The sequence below is a fragment of the Echinops telfairi genome, unplaced genomic scaffold (assembly GCF_000313985.2).
Source record: "Echinops telfairi isolate 266 unplaced genomic scaffold, ASM31398v2 ScPeMD7_2;HRSCAF=8, whole genome shotgun sequence".
Lineage (NCBI taxonomy): Eukaryota > Metazoa > Chordata > Mammalia > Afrosoricida > Tenrecidae > Echinops > Echinops telfairi.
In genome coordinates this window covers 50,803,672-50,821,117 of record NW_022103898.1, presented here as the reverse complement: position 1 = coordinate 50,821,117, position 17,446 = coordinate 50,803,672, and the positions used below count along the sequence as shown (strand labels likewise).

Below are 17,446 nucleotides of genomic sequence, written 5' to 3'. Positions count from 1 at the left end.
GTTCCCACTAAGAGATTCTTGGGACCAGCTCCTATAATCCATGAACAAAGAAGAGGGCGGTCGGGTGGCTTTTTTCCTCAGGACAGTGGCTTTTGTCCAAACGCCCTCATTCGGAACAGGTCAAAAAGCCAAGTAACTCTTTAGAAAGGAAGGACAGAGAAGGCAGAGAGAGAGGGGAATGAAACACAAGTGCCCGCGCGGGAAGATAAAGCAGGTAGAAATCAGGCTGTAGAAAAGATAGACGAGCATTTTATCTTTTACTAACAAGGACAAGAACATGAAAATTTCATTATGGTAAAATAAGTGAAACTGTTGTTTGACTTAATTATGACTCTTAGGAAATTATTCCTCTTAGGGATGCTGATTAAATCAAACCATATCCTATATTATTTCATACGCTGGTGCTAAGTGTTATTATTAAAGATATATTGATTTACTCTCGCCTTTGGCTCTTCAGCTTTGATTTATTTACTGGTTAAATCTCATTATAATTTTATTCTACCTTCTCTTATTGTATTTAAATAGATATGAAAGAAATTGACTAAGAGACCACTGGGTGGCTTGAAAATAATACATAGAGCTCTCTAATACATAGAGTTCTTTAATACCTAGAGCTTTCTGGTAAAAGGCTATGAATGGCAATGTGATGACCAGAGTCTATGTGATTAAGAGCCCCGGTAGCACAATGGTTACACACTTGGCTGTTAACTAAAGGTTTGATGATTTGAACTCACCAGCATCTCTGTGTGAGAAAGATGTGGTAGTCTACTTCCATAAATATTTACAGCCATGGAAAACCTACCAGACAGTTCTACTATGTCCTGTAGGGTTGTTGTGGGTTGGCATCAAATCAACAGAATAAATATGGTGCGGTATTGCATGTGATTATCATGGTATATTTTGAAACAAACGTCTAATATCACTTGCTTTTATGGGGTTTCTAATCCTGTCACTAGTTTATTTTCTATAAAAGACCACAGAGCTCAACTTGGCAATCACGTTGGATTGAGAAAAGGCGAGTTGTCTAGAGAGAAGTCGTTACCGTTAAGTGCTGTAGAGCTAGATCCTGCTCATAATGTTCCCAGGGACAGCAGAAGGAAACACTGCCAGTCCTGTGCATCCGCACTATTGCTCTGATGGTTGAGCCTATCCATGCAGCCACTGTGTCCACCCGGCTTGTAGAGGCCTTCCTCTTTTGGCTGCCCCACCACTTTACCAAGCCTGATGCCCTTCTCCAGGGACTATTCTCTCCAGACAAGTCCAGAGTACGAGAGGTCGTCTTGTTCTTTGGAAGTCCAGGGTGCTTTCAATGTTCTTCTCCGGCACCGATTTCCAAACTACATCAAATCTTCTTTGATCTTCTTTATTCAATGTCCAACGCTCACATGCCTATGGGGTGATGGAAAATACCATGTGGCTAGAGTCAGGAGCACTTTAGTCCTCAGTAATATCCTTCCTCTTCAACACTTAAGATAGGTTTATCTATTCCACTCTTCTCAACAATTGAGCTGCATTCTACACTCTGCATGTGAAATAAGTATCAATAAGCTATCCATGATCCTTCAAGTGGAATCTAGTGAACAGCATATCCATTAAAGAAGGATTTGAAGCGCTGGGTTAGAAGAACTGTCATGGGAAAAGCGGCGCACTCAGAAAAGAGAGAAACTTCCTTGTTGATTCTTATAGCATTGAATTATATTTCAGAGCAAATTTTTTAAAACTTTGTATTTTATAAGATTTTAGTAACTGTGAAAACTCTTAGAACGTGATTTTTAGAATATTGAAATACAAATATATATATTTCGTTATAGTAAAAGCATAAGATATATATGATATACATTATTTAAGTATGTGTTGGCATCAACTTGGTGGCAGTGAGTTTGTATTTTGGTATTATAGAACAAAATAGTTTGATAATACAAAAATTCATTAATGATTAAATAATGGTTTTGTTTTAATTTTATACTGATGCCGAACAGCAGCCCTGGTGGTGCAGTGATTATGCATTGGGTTGCTGACTTACAAGTGAAGCAGTTCAAAACCACCAGCTACTCCACAGGAGAATGATGGGGCTTTCTACTCTCATAAGGAGTTGCGGTTTCAGAAACCCACAGGGGCAGTTCTTCTGTGTTCTATAGTGTTGCTATGAGTCGTTATTGACTCAATGGCAGTGAAAGGCATATTCAGTTGTTTTTGTTCCCCATGGGCTATTTCAAAATAGGAGACAGCACTTCAAAGGAAACCACTCTTCAAAACTCAATATATTAAAAAAATGCAAAATTGATATTCTGATTTTTGACCCATAATGCACCTAACCAAAATTGACACTCGTATTTCTGTGGCTCAGGTCCAGTGTTTGCTTGGTGTATACTATGATTGTTTAAATAAGGCGGTGAATAATTTTTAACATTCACAAAGGAGTTTTTGATTATTCTCTATCTCCTATACCTGGACACAGTATCCATTTAATGGTTCACTGTTTTGTCAAACATTGTTAGATTCCACAAAATCTTTTAAGTGACAAATATTGAAAAAAGGGCACTCACTTCTCTGAATTTTTTTTTAAGGCTAGCCTACTCTGTAGGTTAATGTGTACATTTTATTATACTAACAGAGGGGAAAAAGTTAAACACGATTCATTCCACTGGTGGCGTACAAGGTGACTGTGTGGACAGAGGGGTGAGAATGATTGGATTCTGCCCTCCAGGGGTCAGGCAAAACATGCTTATCATGGGTATAATGAATAGATATGGTGTTGAATGAATGAAGATTGCTGATACATCTTTAAAAAACCTGAAATGAACAGTTTTCACTAACTGGCATTTACTTCTTCATTTACAAGAATGGCAGAGCATAAAGGAAGGTGCTATGTTCCCGACAGCTGCCCTTGTATTTGGAAAGACTGGGAGTACCTCTCTGGAGAAGTGATTACGACACCCTGTTATACCTGGTAAGGACACTCCTGTATTTCATAGAGTTTTTGCACCAGTCTCCATCCCCTTGTATTCACGCAATGTGACTGACTTCAAAAGGGAAATGTAAAGTTGAGCAAGTTCGATTGTGAAGGCATCCAGGAGTTGGTGGGGAGTTTCTAGTTGCAGGGATCCACAACATAATTATGCATATTTGTTCAGCCAAAAGAAAAAGGTGAAGGAAGACCAGATGAAAACTTACTAGGAAATAACTCAACTTCCTAAGAAATGATGATAAATATTTAATGGAAGGCTTTCTAGTAATGTAAAACAATATTGTAAAACAGAGAATGATAATTTCCTTCAAGTACAGATAAAGATTGGAAATCATGAACGATATCATGTCTACTGTGTTTAAATTGACTCGATTATAGGAGATAGCACTGCAGACTTTGACTACCAGCAGTTCAGTGTCCAAGCTTTACATCGCCTGTTATTTGTGTGGCCCAAGCCCAGTGTTTGCTTGGTGCATAGTATGATTATTTAAACAAAGCAGTGGATATATAGCTATCTTGTCAATGTATTGGATGTTATCTGAATGAATTGGCACTATTTGTAAAAGCTACTGATGCAGTTAGTACTCTTGGACCCAAACCTCTGAATGTTTACACGACTTCAAATCCAATAATTAGAACACTATTACTCAGAAATGTAACTGTTGTTATTTTCTAATAGTGTTTGCCGACGGGGAATGTTCAACTGCACATATTACCCATGCCCCGCAGTGTGTACAGTTTATGGGGACCGGCATTATCATTCCTTTGATGGGTTGGAATATGACTATGTCAGTGATTGCCAGGTATTTCTGCTAAAGGTAGGTCCCATAGCCTTAACTGTGCTTATTTACTTGAAATTGCCCAAAGACTTTCAAAAAGCAAGTAAGATGATCAATGGTATTGAAAATTTACACACTGTGAACACTACCTACAAAAGTTAAAGCAATTCCAAGTGCATTTACTTGACTAATTCTTTTGTTTATTGTCATAAAAACACCCACATAGACCACAAGACTTGTCAACTCAGCATTTTTTTACATGTACATTTCTGTCATATCGGTTACATCATCATCACATGGGGCATCATCACTATCTATATCTAAATTATTCAACCACTGATCACAACTCAGTGCCCTCTAAACATTCCTCTTTCCCTTCCTCTACTGCCTTTGGTAACCACTAATAAACTTTGGTCTCTACACATCTGCCTATATTAAATATTATATATGTGAGATTATAAATTTTTTCTCTTTTGGCCACCGACTTATTTCATTCACCCTAATGTTCTCAAGGTTCATCTGTGTTGCAGCGTCTATCAAAACTGCATTTTCTTTTTTGTGGTTGGACAGTGTTGTCCTGCATGCATCGAGCAGAGTTTGTTTATCTGTTCATCTGTGAGGAACACATGGTTGGTTTCATCCTTGTCTGTTGTGAATAATGTTGCCAAGAACACTGACATACAAGTATCTGTTTGTGTTCTAGCTTCCGTGTGGGAGTTCTATGTTTATTTTTTTTAGGAGCTAGCAAACTTTTGTCCATGTAGGCTGTACCATTTTCATCAGCACCGAATGAGTGTTCGGATTTATCTTTGCCAATGACTGTTTTATTATCATGGCCACCTACTAGGGGTGAGGTGATATGTCATTGGGGCTGTGATTGGTGTCTCTTTCATGGAGGGAATCCATGAATCAGAAACTGGGTGGCAACGAATAACTACAGTAACGACTAAGGAGGTTGAGCATCTTTGTATGTTTGTTGGCCATCTGTATATCATCTTTGATGAAAGTCTGCTCTTGTTCTTTGTCCATTTTATTGGTTAGACTGTTTTTGTTACATTTCTATTACCCATTCTTAAGTTTATTATTTATAAATTTTAGACTAGTTTTTAACCTTTTGGACTTTTGTTTCTTCATCAGTAAAATGATAATGATAATTTTGTTTCTCTCCTGGTATACCTGTGAGGATTAGATGAGATAACTATTTGTAAAACTCTTAGGATTGTACTTGACAGAGACACAGATACTGCGTGTTCAATAAATGGCAACCATTTTATTATTATTAGCGTGGTTTGGTGGATGCAGGCATACTTCATTTTATGGCACGTGGTTTGATGGTGCTTAAGAGATACAAGTTGAAGGTTCATCGGACCCCTGTGGGCAACTCTTGCGGTGCCTTCTTCCCAACAGCAAGTGGGACAGCACATATCTCGGCGTCACCTTGGAGGCTCTCTCACAAGACTTGCATCATGCTAGTGCACGCTTGGTAGATTACAATCTCTAGTGTAAGTGTAACTTTAGTATGAACTGGGAAACAACAAAAAATTTGTGTGACTTACTTTGTTGTGATATTTGCTTTATTGTGGTGATCTGGGATAGAAATGGCACTAAACTATATATTCAACTTAGTATTTTTTTATGATAATAGCAATCAGAAACCATTATTTTCAATTTTATATATGGCATTTTGATAGGTTTGATAAACTCCTGACTTTGTTTACCTGATAACATATTTTAGAATTTCCATTCTGCTAATGCATTTGGATCACAAGCATAGCTAAATTTTATTTAGACATCACTAATCCCAGAATTAATCTTATGAATGAAAATGTTAAAAAAGAATGAATAATACTTTTTCCTCCAGGTGAATAACTTGTGATTATTTTCATAAATATATATGTGCATATTATACATTCTTTAGAAAGTAGAGAGTTATTCTTGTAAGATAAATAAAAAATGAGCATCATAATGTATAGTCTTCCAAATTAAAAATTGCTTCTGTTGTAAACTACTGATTTTCCTTTTTGGTGCTTTTCTTAGATTTTTTTATTAATGATTTCAACTTTGTTAATTAATCCATGGGAAATGAGGATTTGGCAGTCATACAATTACAGGAAATATGCACGATGCATCTGTTAAGATCAGGTCCAGGTTAAAATTGTCTGGAGATCTCGCTAACATACTGATTCGGCTTCCATATTCCTGGAACTAGGGTGCAGAGTTTGCATTACAAATCAGCTAATTGGTGATGGCAATATTCCTTCTTTACTGACTACACTCTGAGTAGAGAAGATATAATGGCTTTTTTTCTCCTGAAAAGGACCAATTTTAATTAAATGATGTAATTCCCTTATTCTTCTGAATAGCCCACTTAAGTCACATCCAGAAAAAAGGGAAGTATCTTTGATAATATCGTGTGAAACATGATAAATGCCATATCGAATTGGATATATCATTGTTAAACATTCTTCTTTTTATGGCATTATGCTAAGTAATAAAATAAAACTGGAAAATTCCATTCACATTTTTTCTATGATGAAAATTATATGAGTGCCTACTAAAAGCATTTTAAGTATATTTCATATATTACCATCTCTGACCACTACAGTGTCTGAAAAAATCTTGGTTGGTAAATTATTTCAAGCACTTAGCAAAGGATATCTTAATGTTTATTAAATGTAAGTTATGATAATTATGTAGTATATATTGTATATTCCCTAGATTAGAACAAGTTTTTAAATTCTGAAGTTTAAGGATAGGGATCATGTCTAGTTAACTAAGTAATTAATTTTACGTTTTCCCCAAATCATTTTGAAAAATGTTGAACATTTGATGAGTTCTTAATTACTACTTATTTAATTAGTGCTGTGCACCTGACTTTTTAAAAACCCTTTGTTTATCTTTGAATGCCTGGCATTTATCACTGTTTTCAAATTATTATTGTACAGAGATGATTTCAAGTAAACTATTTGTACAAAATCTGATTTCTAACAAAATATAAGAAAACTCTTGCATTTGTTGATGAATGATGGTAGCAATCCTTCTTTATTGATGCTATCATGTCATAGTGGTCATCTGTTTAGCAGGGAAGAGCCATTGAAGCTTGGCATTCAACCTTTATAAAACTGATTTCCAATCTCTAACTTGTCACTAAATCTTAATGTTAAAATAAGTGCATATTTCACTTTCAAATTTGAATGAGTGTGTCTGCTTGTGTAATAGAAACCATGCACGGAAGGAGTCCTTCTTTTAGTTAGGAATGGAATTTGGATCATTAATCCCATCTCTGGATTAAAATCGATTTAGTAAGCAAAACAAAGGGTTAAAATTGATCCCAGGGTTCATTTAGTAAGCACAAAGAAATGACTGTCTGAAAAATTAAAATTTCAAGTTTTATAAATGCATGTGCCTTTTTGTAAAGATAAAGCAAAATACTCTTTTATAAAGTTTTTATTTTTCTTTGACCTGCCAATTTTTTTGAGTAGTAGTTGAATACTTTACGCTTTGTACCAGTCAGGGACTCCAGTGATTAACCGCCTGCCAGCTACTATTGCGGTCTAGGGATAGCATCATGCTGCAAAATATATTTCTTCAATTTTGCATTTTTTCTAGTTTAACTCTTCTTCAGGAGTACTTTTTTCTTGATCCATCTGCCCAGCTTTGTCATGACCAAACCTCACCTTTTCCTGGGAAAGGTGGCGTGTCCTTGGAGAAGGAGACGTGGCTGCCAAGACTTCGTTTCCTTTCAGATTTTTTAGTGACCGGAAAAACCCCTATAAATTACAAATATAACTCTTTCTTCCCTGTCGGACAGCTCTCTTCCCGATGCATTAATGATAGATTAGATTCTGGGCATCGCCATTGCTGTTTCTAACATCTTTTTTTATATGGTGAAATTAGATTTTCATTTTTGGGCCATGTTGATGATCTAATAATTAAATATATATATATTTTTTCCTTTTTCATACTTGAAACTTTAAAAATGAATACTCACTCAGCTCTATTTTAAAAGATAATGTCTCCTGACTTTACAGTTGGGTAGAAATTCCCATCTCTGAATTGTGTAGTTTTAAATGTAACTCTCTTCTAGGGACATAGTAAGTACTTAACATATCTTTGTTGGATAAAGCCTTGTTAAGCTTTATAACTTTAGGCTCGATGATATTGTATTCATTGTTGAAGCTATTAAATTGTTACTCTGAATAAATACCTTGAAACTAATTTGGGACAAAGCTCATAATTGAACTTTCCGAGGTAGAAAGAGTTGGTTTAAAAGAAAGAGATGAAAAATCAATCAGAGGATTTCCCTGTACTGTAAACTCAAAAGAAGAGCAAGTGCTATGTGTTTTAGGAAATAAGGGAACTAGAACAGCAAAATGCCTAGATTTGAACACTTCTTTTCTTAATCTATGATCAACCACAATCACTACTAGGTCTCTTCTTATACTTTATTATTAAAACTTTTAATATTCTTTCCAGGTCAAAGCTCAAATAATCACGGTTCTCCTTAAACCACTGAAACTCCTAATTTCAAACTGCTTGCTACACCTTACTTTTTTTAATAGCAATAGTTATTATATGGTTTCCATATACCAGCCCCCATAATGAGGACAAGAAATACAATGATGACCAAAAATAGTCTTCACTCCTGCCTCTTTTAAATATTAAGCAGGTGGTGTTAATTTTTAATCACCTAATCTAAAAAGTACTCTATATATTACAATTGCAGTGGTAAACATGAACTATTATATCTGATTGCACATTAAAATTTTTACACACACATATATATAGATTAAGTCTCTCTCCCCTTGTGTATCGTATAATTCTTCTTGTTCCCACACTTGTCTCTTATCCCTCCATAATCTCCTTTGATGGCTCCGTTCTTCAAGAGTTTCTTAAAACATTGGGGCAGACAGGGTTCTATATTGCACGTCTATCTAAGCTCCAGAACACTTTTGAATGCTTGTATTCTCATATACATAGGAATTACATGTTTATTTATAAGGAATGAAAACATTTTACATCTCTGAGGGACTTGTACAAACTTTTTGATGCTCCCTCATAGAGAGAACGAAGGCAAGAAAAATCCATTACACTGTACTTGAGCAGATGAAGATCTAGAGCCAAATGTATAATGAGACTTAATAACACAGTCAATATGCCACCTTTCTATCAGTTTGTTATATACTGTGATCAGTTTCTGGAGAAAGATGTAATGCTTGGTGGAGCTGAGTTCCTGAGAAGTCAAGGGAGACTGTCGGTGAAATGGATTGGCACAATAGCTGTAATATTGAACTTGAATATGCCAGTGATCATGAGGCTGACACAAGACTAGGCAATGTTTCTTTTTGTTGCAAATAAGGTTGTCATGAGGCAAAGTCAACTTGATTGCAGATATATCTTCTTATTCACTGAGTTATTAAATATGGAAGTCTATCCCATGCTTTGCTAGGAGTTAGAAAGAATGCAACTACTGAGACATTGACTTTTACTCTGTTATTGCTTTACAACTTGATGGAGACACTAAGGACCAAGAAGCTGTAAGACTGGGCAAAATGTAACTGATTTTGACTAGAGAAAGACATACAGTGAACCCTCACCACTTCGCGCTTCGACTTCCGCGGCTTCACTCTATCGCGGTTTTTGCGTAACAGCGCATGCTCTGTCATTACTGCCACTGATTGGCTCATACTGTACACACTTCTGTCTGCATCGCTACATATCGGAGCTACGTATCAGATGCATTTTTGCTTTTGTACAGTGTACTGTAATTGTTTGCGAGTGTAATGGTAACTAAAGGGTGTTTTTTCATGTCCTCTATGCTCTAACTACGAAAATATTTGATTTACAAATGAGGAATCCTATTTCGCGGAATTTCATTTATCACGGTAGGGTCTAGAACCGATTAACCGCAATAAACGAGGGTTCACTGTATATAAGTTTCAACTACCTGTGGCCGTTACATAATTTCACGTCAACTTGAAGATATACAAAAGTGTGGGAGTGGAGTTTAGCCTGTCCATCAGGTCATACCCTGATGGTGACTCCTTGTGGGTGTAACCTTCTCATAAGGAGGGTCCTGGGAAACTTCTCTCTCTGCCTTCTCCTTCCTTCTGGGGCACTACTCTGACATCTGCCAGAACCCTGGAGATGGATCCACAGGACTTTGTACCCACCAACCTGTGATCTTCCTGCATCCTGCACCATTGCTTTGACTATACGAGCCTGAACACAGACTTACAGTCTACTATTGGACTTAGGGTCCTGAGTTGGGCTGGGCTAGGATGTTTATAATTAGTATTTGATATAAAGCTCTTTCTTACACATATATGAGTATCCCTGGATTTATTTATCTGGTCAACCCAGCCTAACACAGTACCTCCTTAAGAATGAGATGTTTTCTTGCTGTTAGATGCCTCTGTGTCTGTTCTCATTCATAGTGAGTCTATGCACAATAGCATGAACTGTTGCCAGGCCCTGTGCCACACTAACAATTATTATGATGTTTGAGTCCATCGTTGCAGTCACTATGTCAATCCATCTCATTGTGAGCCTTTCCCTCTTTCACTCACCCTCTGCCAGCAACGTAGTCCATCTCTGAAGGTACTGCTCTTGGGCTTAATCAAACCTGACTGACTTCGTCGGCTACAGCAGCAGGGACGTGCATGGGACATTGGTGGTGGGTGCCATTCACTTGGTTCTGACTCATAGTCTCCTTATGTCCAACAGAACAAAATAGTGCCTGGTTCTGTGACATCCGAACTGTCACTCCTATGTTTGAGTCCACTGTTTCAGGCACTGTGTTCATCCACCGTGGAGAGGATCTTCCTGCATTTTGCTCACCCTCTACTAAGCATGATAACCTTCCACAGGGACCGATCCCTTCCAAAACAGACGAACCCCCATGAGACAGTCTCTCCATTTCAGATTCTAAGGACCCTTCTGCTTGAACTTTTTCCAAAACAGATTTTTAAAATTCTTCTAGGCTGTCCATGATATAGGTATTATTGGCCGACGTTATGATTCAAATGCATTTGATTTTCCTTATTCTTGATTTTCCTTATTCACTGTCTTGTATACATATGAAGGAAGTAAAAATAGTATGCCTTTAATGAAATTAAAAAAGATGCGCCTTACTCCTCAAACTGATATCCTTGCTCCTTAAACCTTTCAAGAGGTCTTTTGTAGCAGATGTGTCCAATGTGATAGACCTTTTTACTTCTTCATTGCTGCTTCCATGGATATTGAATAAGCATCCACATAGGATGGAATTCTGACACCATTTGTGCTTTCTTTACACCGAAGAGTCATCTATACTGATGGTTGTACATTTTTTATTTTTATCAGTAACTGTTTCATATCCTCTTGACTTTCAGCAAACAAGGTTGAACATGAATAGTTGCTTTTAAAGTTGGCTAGTGTTATGGCCAGAGGTGAGCCTGACATGCCTAGTACAGTAATATGCTAACTTGAGAATTGTGGAAAGGTTCTGTTTGGGGATTATTTGGGAGAATAGTCTGTATAAGATTTCAGTGCCCAAGAACAATAGATGTTGAGAATCTCATATAGCACATTGATGATGACCTTTAGCTCCTGTTTTTCAATCATTACTTATTATGCTGTTTGGGAAGTTTGCAGCATTAATTCCAAATCCAATATTGACTTGAAATAGACGATAAGGGAAATGTTGATATGTAACTTTTGGGGATTACTAGCGTTTCAAACATTTGTCACCATAGCACTGCATAGCATGCCACTGTAAGCCAAACCATATAGAATATTCCTTGTAGCTTATGGTTAATAAAAAGAATAAGGCTAACATTGAAGGGCCCCAATGAACCGTAATAGAAATATAATGGTAACAGAAAGCCTATCAGCCAGCTTTTCACAATCTAATTAACTCTCCCCAAAAGGAAGAGCTAACCATAACCCCAACTACGTATTTTTTTGGTTTTCTTCTTGGAACATTTTCATAAAGGCGGAAAACTGTAGCATTATTTTTCTGAGCAGTACAATGCAACAATCGTCTTAATGACTTATCATTTTTTCCTTTCCAAATGTAGGAAATGGTTTGTTTAAGAGGTACAAAAGCTCTCAGCTCCTACAGGGAAGAAAATGGGTCACAACGGAACACATTTATTACTTCATCAACACTATTCATTGCAAACTCATGCCCTAGGCAATATGCTAATAGTAATGGATAATGTAACAGGAAGATTTTGGCCCAAGAAAGAAATGTATTGGACTAATGTTCATATTGTTGTTGATGGGAAGACCTAAAGGTGGAAAATTTCCATTAAGATGCGTATGAGTTCCAAACATTAAATGCTTTTTTTTCACTATGAAAAGGACTATTTACTGATATGGTTAAAGATGAAAAGTACTCAGGAAATGTACACTAACCTTTGATAATTGGACAGTGGGTCAAAAGGAAAGCACCACATTTCTTTATGGGAAAATCCCACCATCCTTTGTGAGTGCAAAGACTCGCAGGGAAGTAGCTTCTATATTTGGGGTGATGAGGAATATTTTGAAAGCTTGATGAAAGCTACATATACTAAAAAATTACACATGTTCATGAACAATATTTTGCAATGAATTTCTGGGATGCCCATGAAGTTAGGATATTAAGATAGGAACCCTCATTTTGAGAGAGAACAAACTCTAAGATAAGAGAAATTGCTCTTAACAGATGGTGTGGGTTGTCGCCAAGAATGGGGAGCTAATTAGAGGTAAGGTGTTAGAATGTTTGAGACTAAATAATATTCTCAGAACCTAAAGATTCACAATAATCTAAATCAGACTTTTCTACTCTATCATCACTTATACTCTTACAAATTTCTTTACAAGTTATAAAAATAGATTAGAGGGTTAAACTCAGTATCTGTCCTAATTTAGCTAAGTGAGTTTTAAGACAGTCAGTTAATTGTCCTTAACTTCCAATATCTGGTCTATTAAATGAAAATAATATTTAATTAAAATTATAGTAAATTTAATAATATATATAATTCTCCTAGTTCAAAACAAGCACTCTAATATATTGATTTATTTACTAACAGATACCATATTTCTGTATATTTGGACTTTAACTTGTAAGCAAATACATAATTTATCCAGAAAACCCCTTAAAATAAAATAAAGGACATGATACTTTAAATGGAAATATTTATTTTAAAATTCCATACGATGCATATTGACTTTTTAGACACTTATTGACAGGAAAATGTTAATAGTTGGCAAATTTGAAGCAGAGTAATTCAATGGGAAAATGTTTCATTAGAACAAAATTTTAATAGACTGCATCAGAGATTAATGTTTAAAAGTTGAACTATCTTGGTATATTTCTAGAAAAATTCTTCACATTATTAGATATACAACTTTTATTTTAAAGATAAATTATATTTTAATATGCATGCAATCCATTATAAAATTTGTTATTTAATATCGTAAAGAGAAATAAGTTAAATATTAAAATATTATGAAATTTTGTAGTAATAAAGCTTTTTCTTACATTGCAGAGTACAGATGATTTGGATATATCTGTCATTGCCCAGAACAAGAAGTGTTTTGACAATGACATTGTTTGTTCTAAAAGTGTTTTAATTTCCGTTGGAGACACTGACATTTATCTGAATGATACTCCTTACAAGCAGGTTGGTAAACTATATAAAGTAATAGAGATCTACATTTTCTTAAACATTATGTGGCTTTAGTAAATTATGCTCACATATCTCTTTTGTGCCTTACTAATACTCCCTTTTCTCAATTCTTTCCTCTTTCCTTCACTACCATAGTCACCATCCTGGCCCTGGCACCTATCACTTTTCACCTGGATTACTTTAGTAACCTTCAAACTGAACACCTGGATTCTCGTCTTAGTTCCTTCCTTCTAATCCATCCTGCCACTTTATATCTAGGAATGTTTTTCTAAAAAGGAAACTTAATTTCCTGAAATTCTGGTACTTTCAAACCTTCAAACGGTTCCCCTCTCATCCCCCCTCTCATCCCCGCACTCTGCCAAGTTGGTGCTTGCCCACCCTTGCCTAGCCTCCCATCACCTTCTGCTTCAAGTTCATTTCCCAGAAGTTGGAACTTTATCAGTTCTAAAAATGTTCTTTCATTACTTCTGGTCTCCCATGAGTGTCACTGCTTCTAATGTCATTGATCTTTCAATTTGACTTAAATGTCTGTGACAGGTGTCCTCTTGCCTTCCCCGGGGAGCTCCTCCTGTCTTCCAGCACTGCCTTCTCAGAGGCGTCAGACTTGAGTGTGATCATGTGCATGGGTGTTTGTTTTCCTCACGAGTCTTTAAGTTCCATGAGAATTAGGGTCCACTGGGCTCATGTTCATTCCAGATTCCTCTAGCCCACTGAATTTAAACGAATGGATAAAACCACTGAACACAATGAAGACTTGTTGTGGTTGTGAGCCTTGAGTCAGTTCCAACCCCTAGTGATCCCTTAGCCAAGAGTGGAACTGCCCCTCCTCCCCCGGGGCTCCCTAGGCTGTGATACTGACAGGCGCAGAACACGGCACAGGCCTCCTATGAAGCAACTGGGTGCATCGGAATCGACAACCTTTAATCATTGTGCCACCAGGACTGCTTCCATCATGCCTACTATGTAGCAAACGCTGCCAAGTGCTGGCTAGAGTGAGGATAAAACCATTGTACTTACCTTCACGGAATTTACATTCAGGAGAGCAATGTATTCCAGAGAATAAGAATGTACAGTGTGTTCTGCTATCATGGGGGTGTGTTGAGAGCTATAAGACAGATCCCTGGGAGGAACATCGAAACAGCCCTGTGTGTTCAGGGTCTTGGTTAAGAGCACAGGCTTGGGAGTCAGTCAGCCAGTCAGCCAGTCAGTCAATATCAATCTAGTACTTCTGATAGCTGTGTCATCTAGGTCAATGTATCTGACCTCTGTAAACTCCAATGTTCCCATCCTTAAATTTCTGTCAATTATATAATCTATTTCTTAAGTGCATGTAAGGATTAGATGAGATAATGAATTGCAAGAACTTCTTTTTGACCCTCATTTTTGAAGGCTCTGCAGTGACACTCTGGATGAAACACTGAACTCCTTAAAGGGTCAGTAGGAGTCAGCCAGGGAAGAAAAGTAGTTGGAGGACAATCTGCAAAATCATTCAAAGTACGGTAAATGAAAGATAAAAACTGGCCCATTGGAAGAACGACAACAGATTTGTTTGGTGGAAACACAGTGTAAGGGCTGGTGATGGAGGGAGGGAGGGAGGGACAGAGAGACGTGGGGAGGAGTAACTATCAGGGAGGCAGCAAAGCCAGAGCAGTAGACAAAGGTGCTGTGTCCCACCTGAGGGCCTTGAATGACGTGATAAGATCTTTGGACTTCATTTTACATTTTAACAAATTACAAATAATACGTTTTGGATTTGGAAGTGACATGATCTGACAAGTAGACTTTTAAAAATGATCTCTTTCGTGAGAATTTAAATGGTGTTTCTCACAGTCTGGTCTGGAAACCTCCATGAAAATGAGCTGTAGTATTTGTTTGGGGTCCCAGTGGTCACGTGGGATACATGTTGGCCTGCTGACTGCATGGTCCGCATTTCGAAACCACCAGTCTCTCCGCAGGAGAAAGATGAAGCTCTCTCTCCTGTAAGGATTACTCTCAGAAACCCACAGAGGCAGCTCCATTCTGTCTTAGGCAGTTGCTATGAGTTGGAATTAACTTGATGACAGTATTTATTTTGAGTAGTACTTATTAGAAGTGCTGGTCTCTGAGCCCTGCCTCAGTCACTGGGATTTCTTGGGAAGAGGTTAAAGTAGAAAGTTTTAATGAGATCTTCGTTCTTCTGCATGTGATTGGTTGAAAACTAGCACCTTAGTACATAGCTTATATGTGAGCCAGAAACCTTACAAGGAACCAGACAGCACTCAAACGGGGAGCAAAATAGAGTTTCTATAGCTATCTTGGCGTCTTTCTGAAGTAATTACAGTAGCACCCCGGACCTCGACGCTAATCTCTTCTACAAGGAGCATCGAGATGTGATACAGTCGAATTCTGAATCAATTTTTCCCATAAGAAATAACTGAAAATGGATTATTCTGTTCTTGACCACCAAGTTTTTACCCTAACCTTGTTTTTATATACAAAATGTTACACAAAATGAAATCTCAAAGTAAGTAAGGTCAGAGTTAAATAATATAATTAAATAAGCAACACACATTAAAAAAAAGTTTTTAACAACTACATTACGGCCCACACCTTGAGACTGATGAGGATCTGGATCCGTGGACACGGACGTGGAGAGGAGGGGTGGAGAGAGAGTCCTTGTTTGGAAGGGGAATCTCCTTCCATCAAATCAACTGGTCGCTGCTTTTCAGGAGTTTTTTCCCTTCTTTGCCTTTTTTCACTAGGACCCGGCTGGCTTTCTCTTAAAAAAAAAAAAAAGTTTAATGTGGTCTGCTGTTGGCGTTTCCTTAACTGTTTTCTGAAAGGGTTTACTCAATTATCAAACAATATCGATACTATGGTCAACCAGTTCCTTATCATGATGATTCTTTTCAAAAAACTGTCTTAGGACCCGTGGTTTTTTTTTATCTAAAAGCAATATAAAGAGCCACAAAAACTAAGAAAATTATGCAAAACACTTGGAACACAGCTGCAAAAGGTTTAAACAACGCGTACTAACAACACCAACTAAAGCCAAGTGATTGAAACACGAATTGCTTTTATTGACAAAAATCACATGCGTTGGGTCGGATTCTGATGTTTTGATCAAGCTCTGATGCAATTTTTCCCCAACATTTTGCGTTGAAATCCAATGATGTCAAGACTGGTGCGGGGGTCGCGGACCGGGTTGTACTGTGCTGTGTCTGGCACAGCCACCACCGGGTATTCACATATTGGTAAACCTTGTCTCCAAGAACAGGGATAGTAAAAAGAACTTAAGGGAAGCTATAAAATTCTCTGGTAAAGGAAATTTGACACATTTTGAGAGTGGTAATTACAGTTGTATGTAACTTTCAACACCCAATTTTCACCTGTATGTAGGTGTTGATGAATATCCTTTAGATTGACTGCAAAGTATAAAGTAAAATTCAGAAGTCATAAAAGTAGTTTGATCAAACAAATATCCTGCCAATATTTTTTCTCAAGAAGCAGAAGTGTAAATAGAACCATTTATTTATAGCAGATGGATTTCTTATCCAGGAGAAGAAAAAAAAATCATTTCTTTTCTATAATAATAGCTGAATTCTAATCTTCCCAAATATTTAAGAAATAAACACTATTAACTTATTTAAACTTCCTTTTAAAGGTTTTCATTTTCTAAATTTATAACTTAGAGAAACCTAATCAAACTTTGTTTAAAGTGTCTTAATTTCATCTGAAGTGGACATCTCTCCTTCAAGCAATTCATAAAGTCTCACTCTTCTAGAGAGAAGCATCCATACTTGCTAATCTGGAAAGTGCGGAGTACGGCATCTCCATCTGACCCCATGCAATTGACTTCATTTTAGTAAACTTTTCATCGAATGAAAAGGACAGATAGTAAAGATGTGCTTTGCATCCGGGTAACTGATGCAAATCAACTCTGACAAACCATAACAGACTAAAAATACTCTTAGTCTATGCTGCATAGACATTTTCACTTGATGAATTCCTGAAAGACACTGCCTATGAAAGAACTTGATTATAGCTTTCACTAAATATTTTGA

General features: G+C 37.0%; 1 protein-coding gene across 1 annotated transcript in view; it reads left to right on the top strand.

The window, feature by feature from the left end:
• OTOGL (otogelin like) overlaps positions 1-17,446 on the top strand; it is a 168,961-nt gene that overhangs the window by 70,118 nt on the left and 81,397 nt on the right. Inside the window, exons 24-26 of the mRNA XM_004700773.2 lie at positions 2,843-2,950; positions 3,648-3,786; positions 13,263-13,397. Of these exons, the coding sequence (XP_004700830.2) occupies positions 2,843-2,950; positions 3,648-3,786; positions 13,263-13,397 (382 nt within the window). The remainder of the gene's footprint in view (positions 1-2,842; positions 2,951-3,647; positions 3,787-13,262; positions 13,398-17,446) is intronic.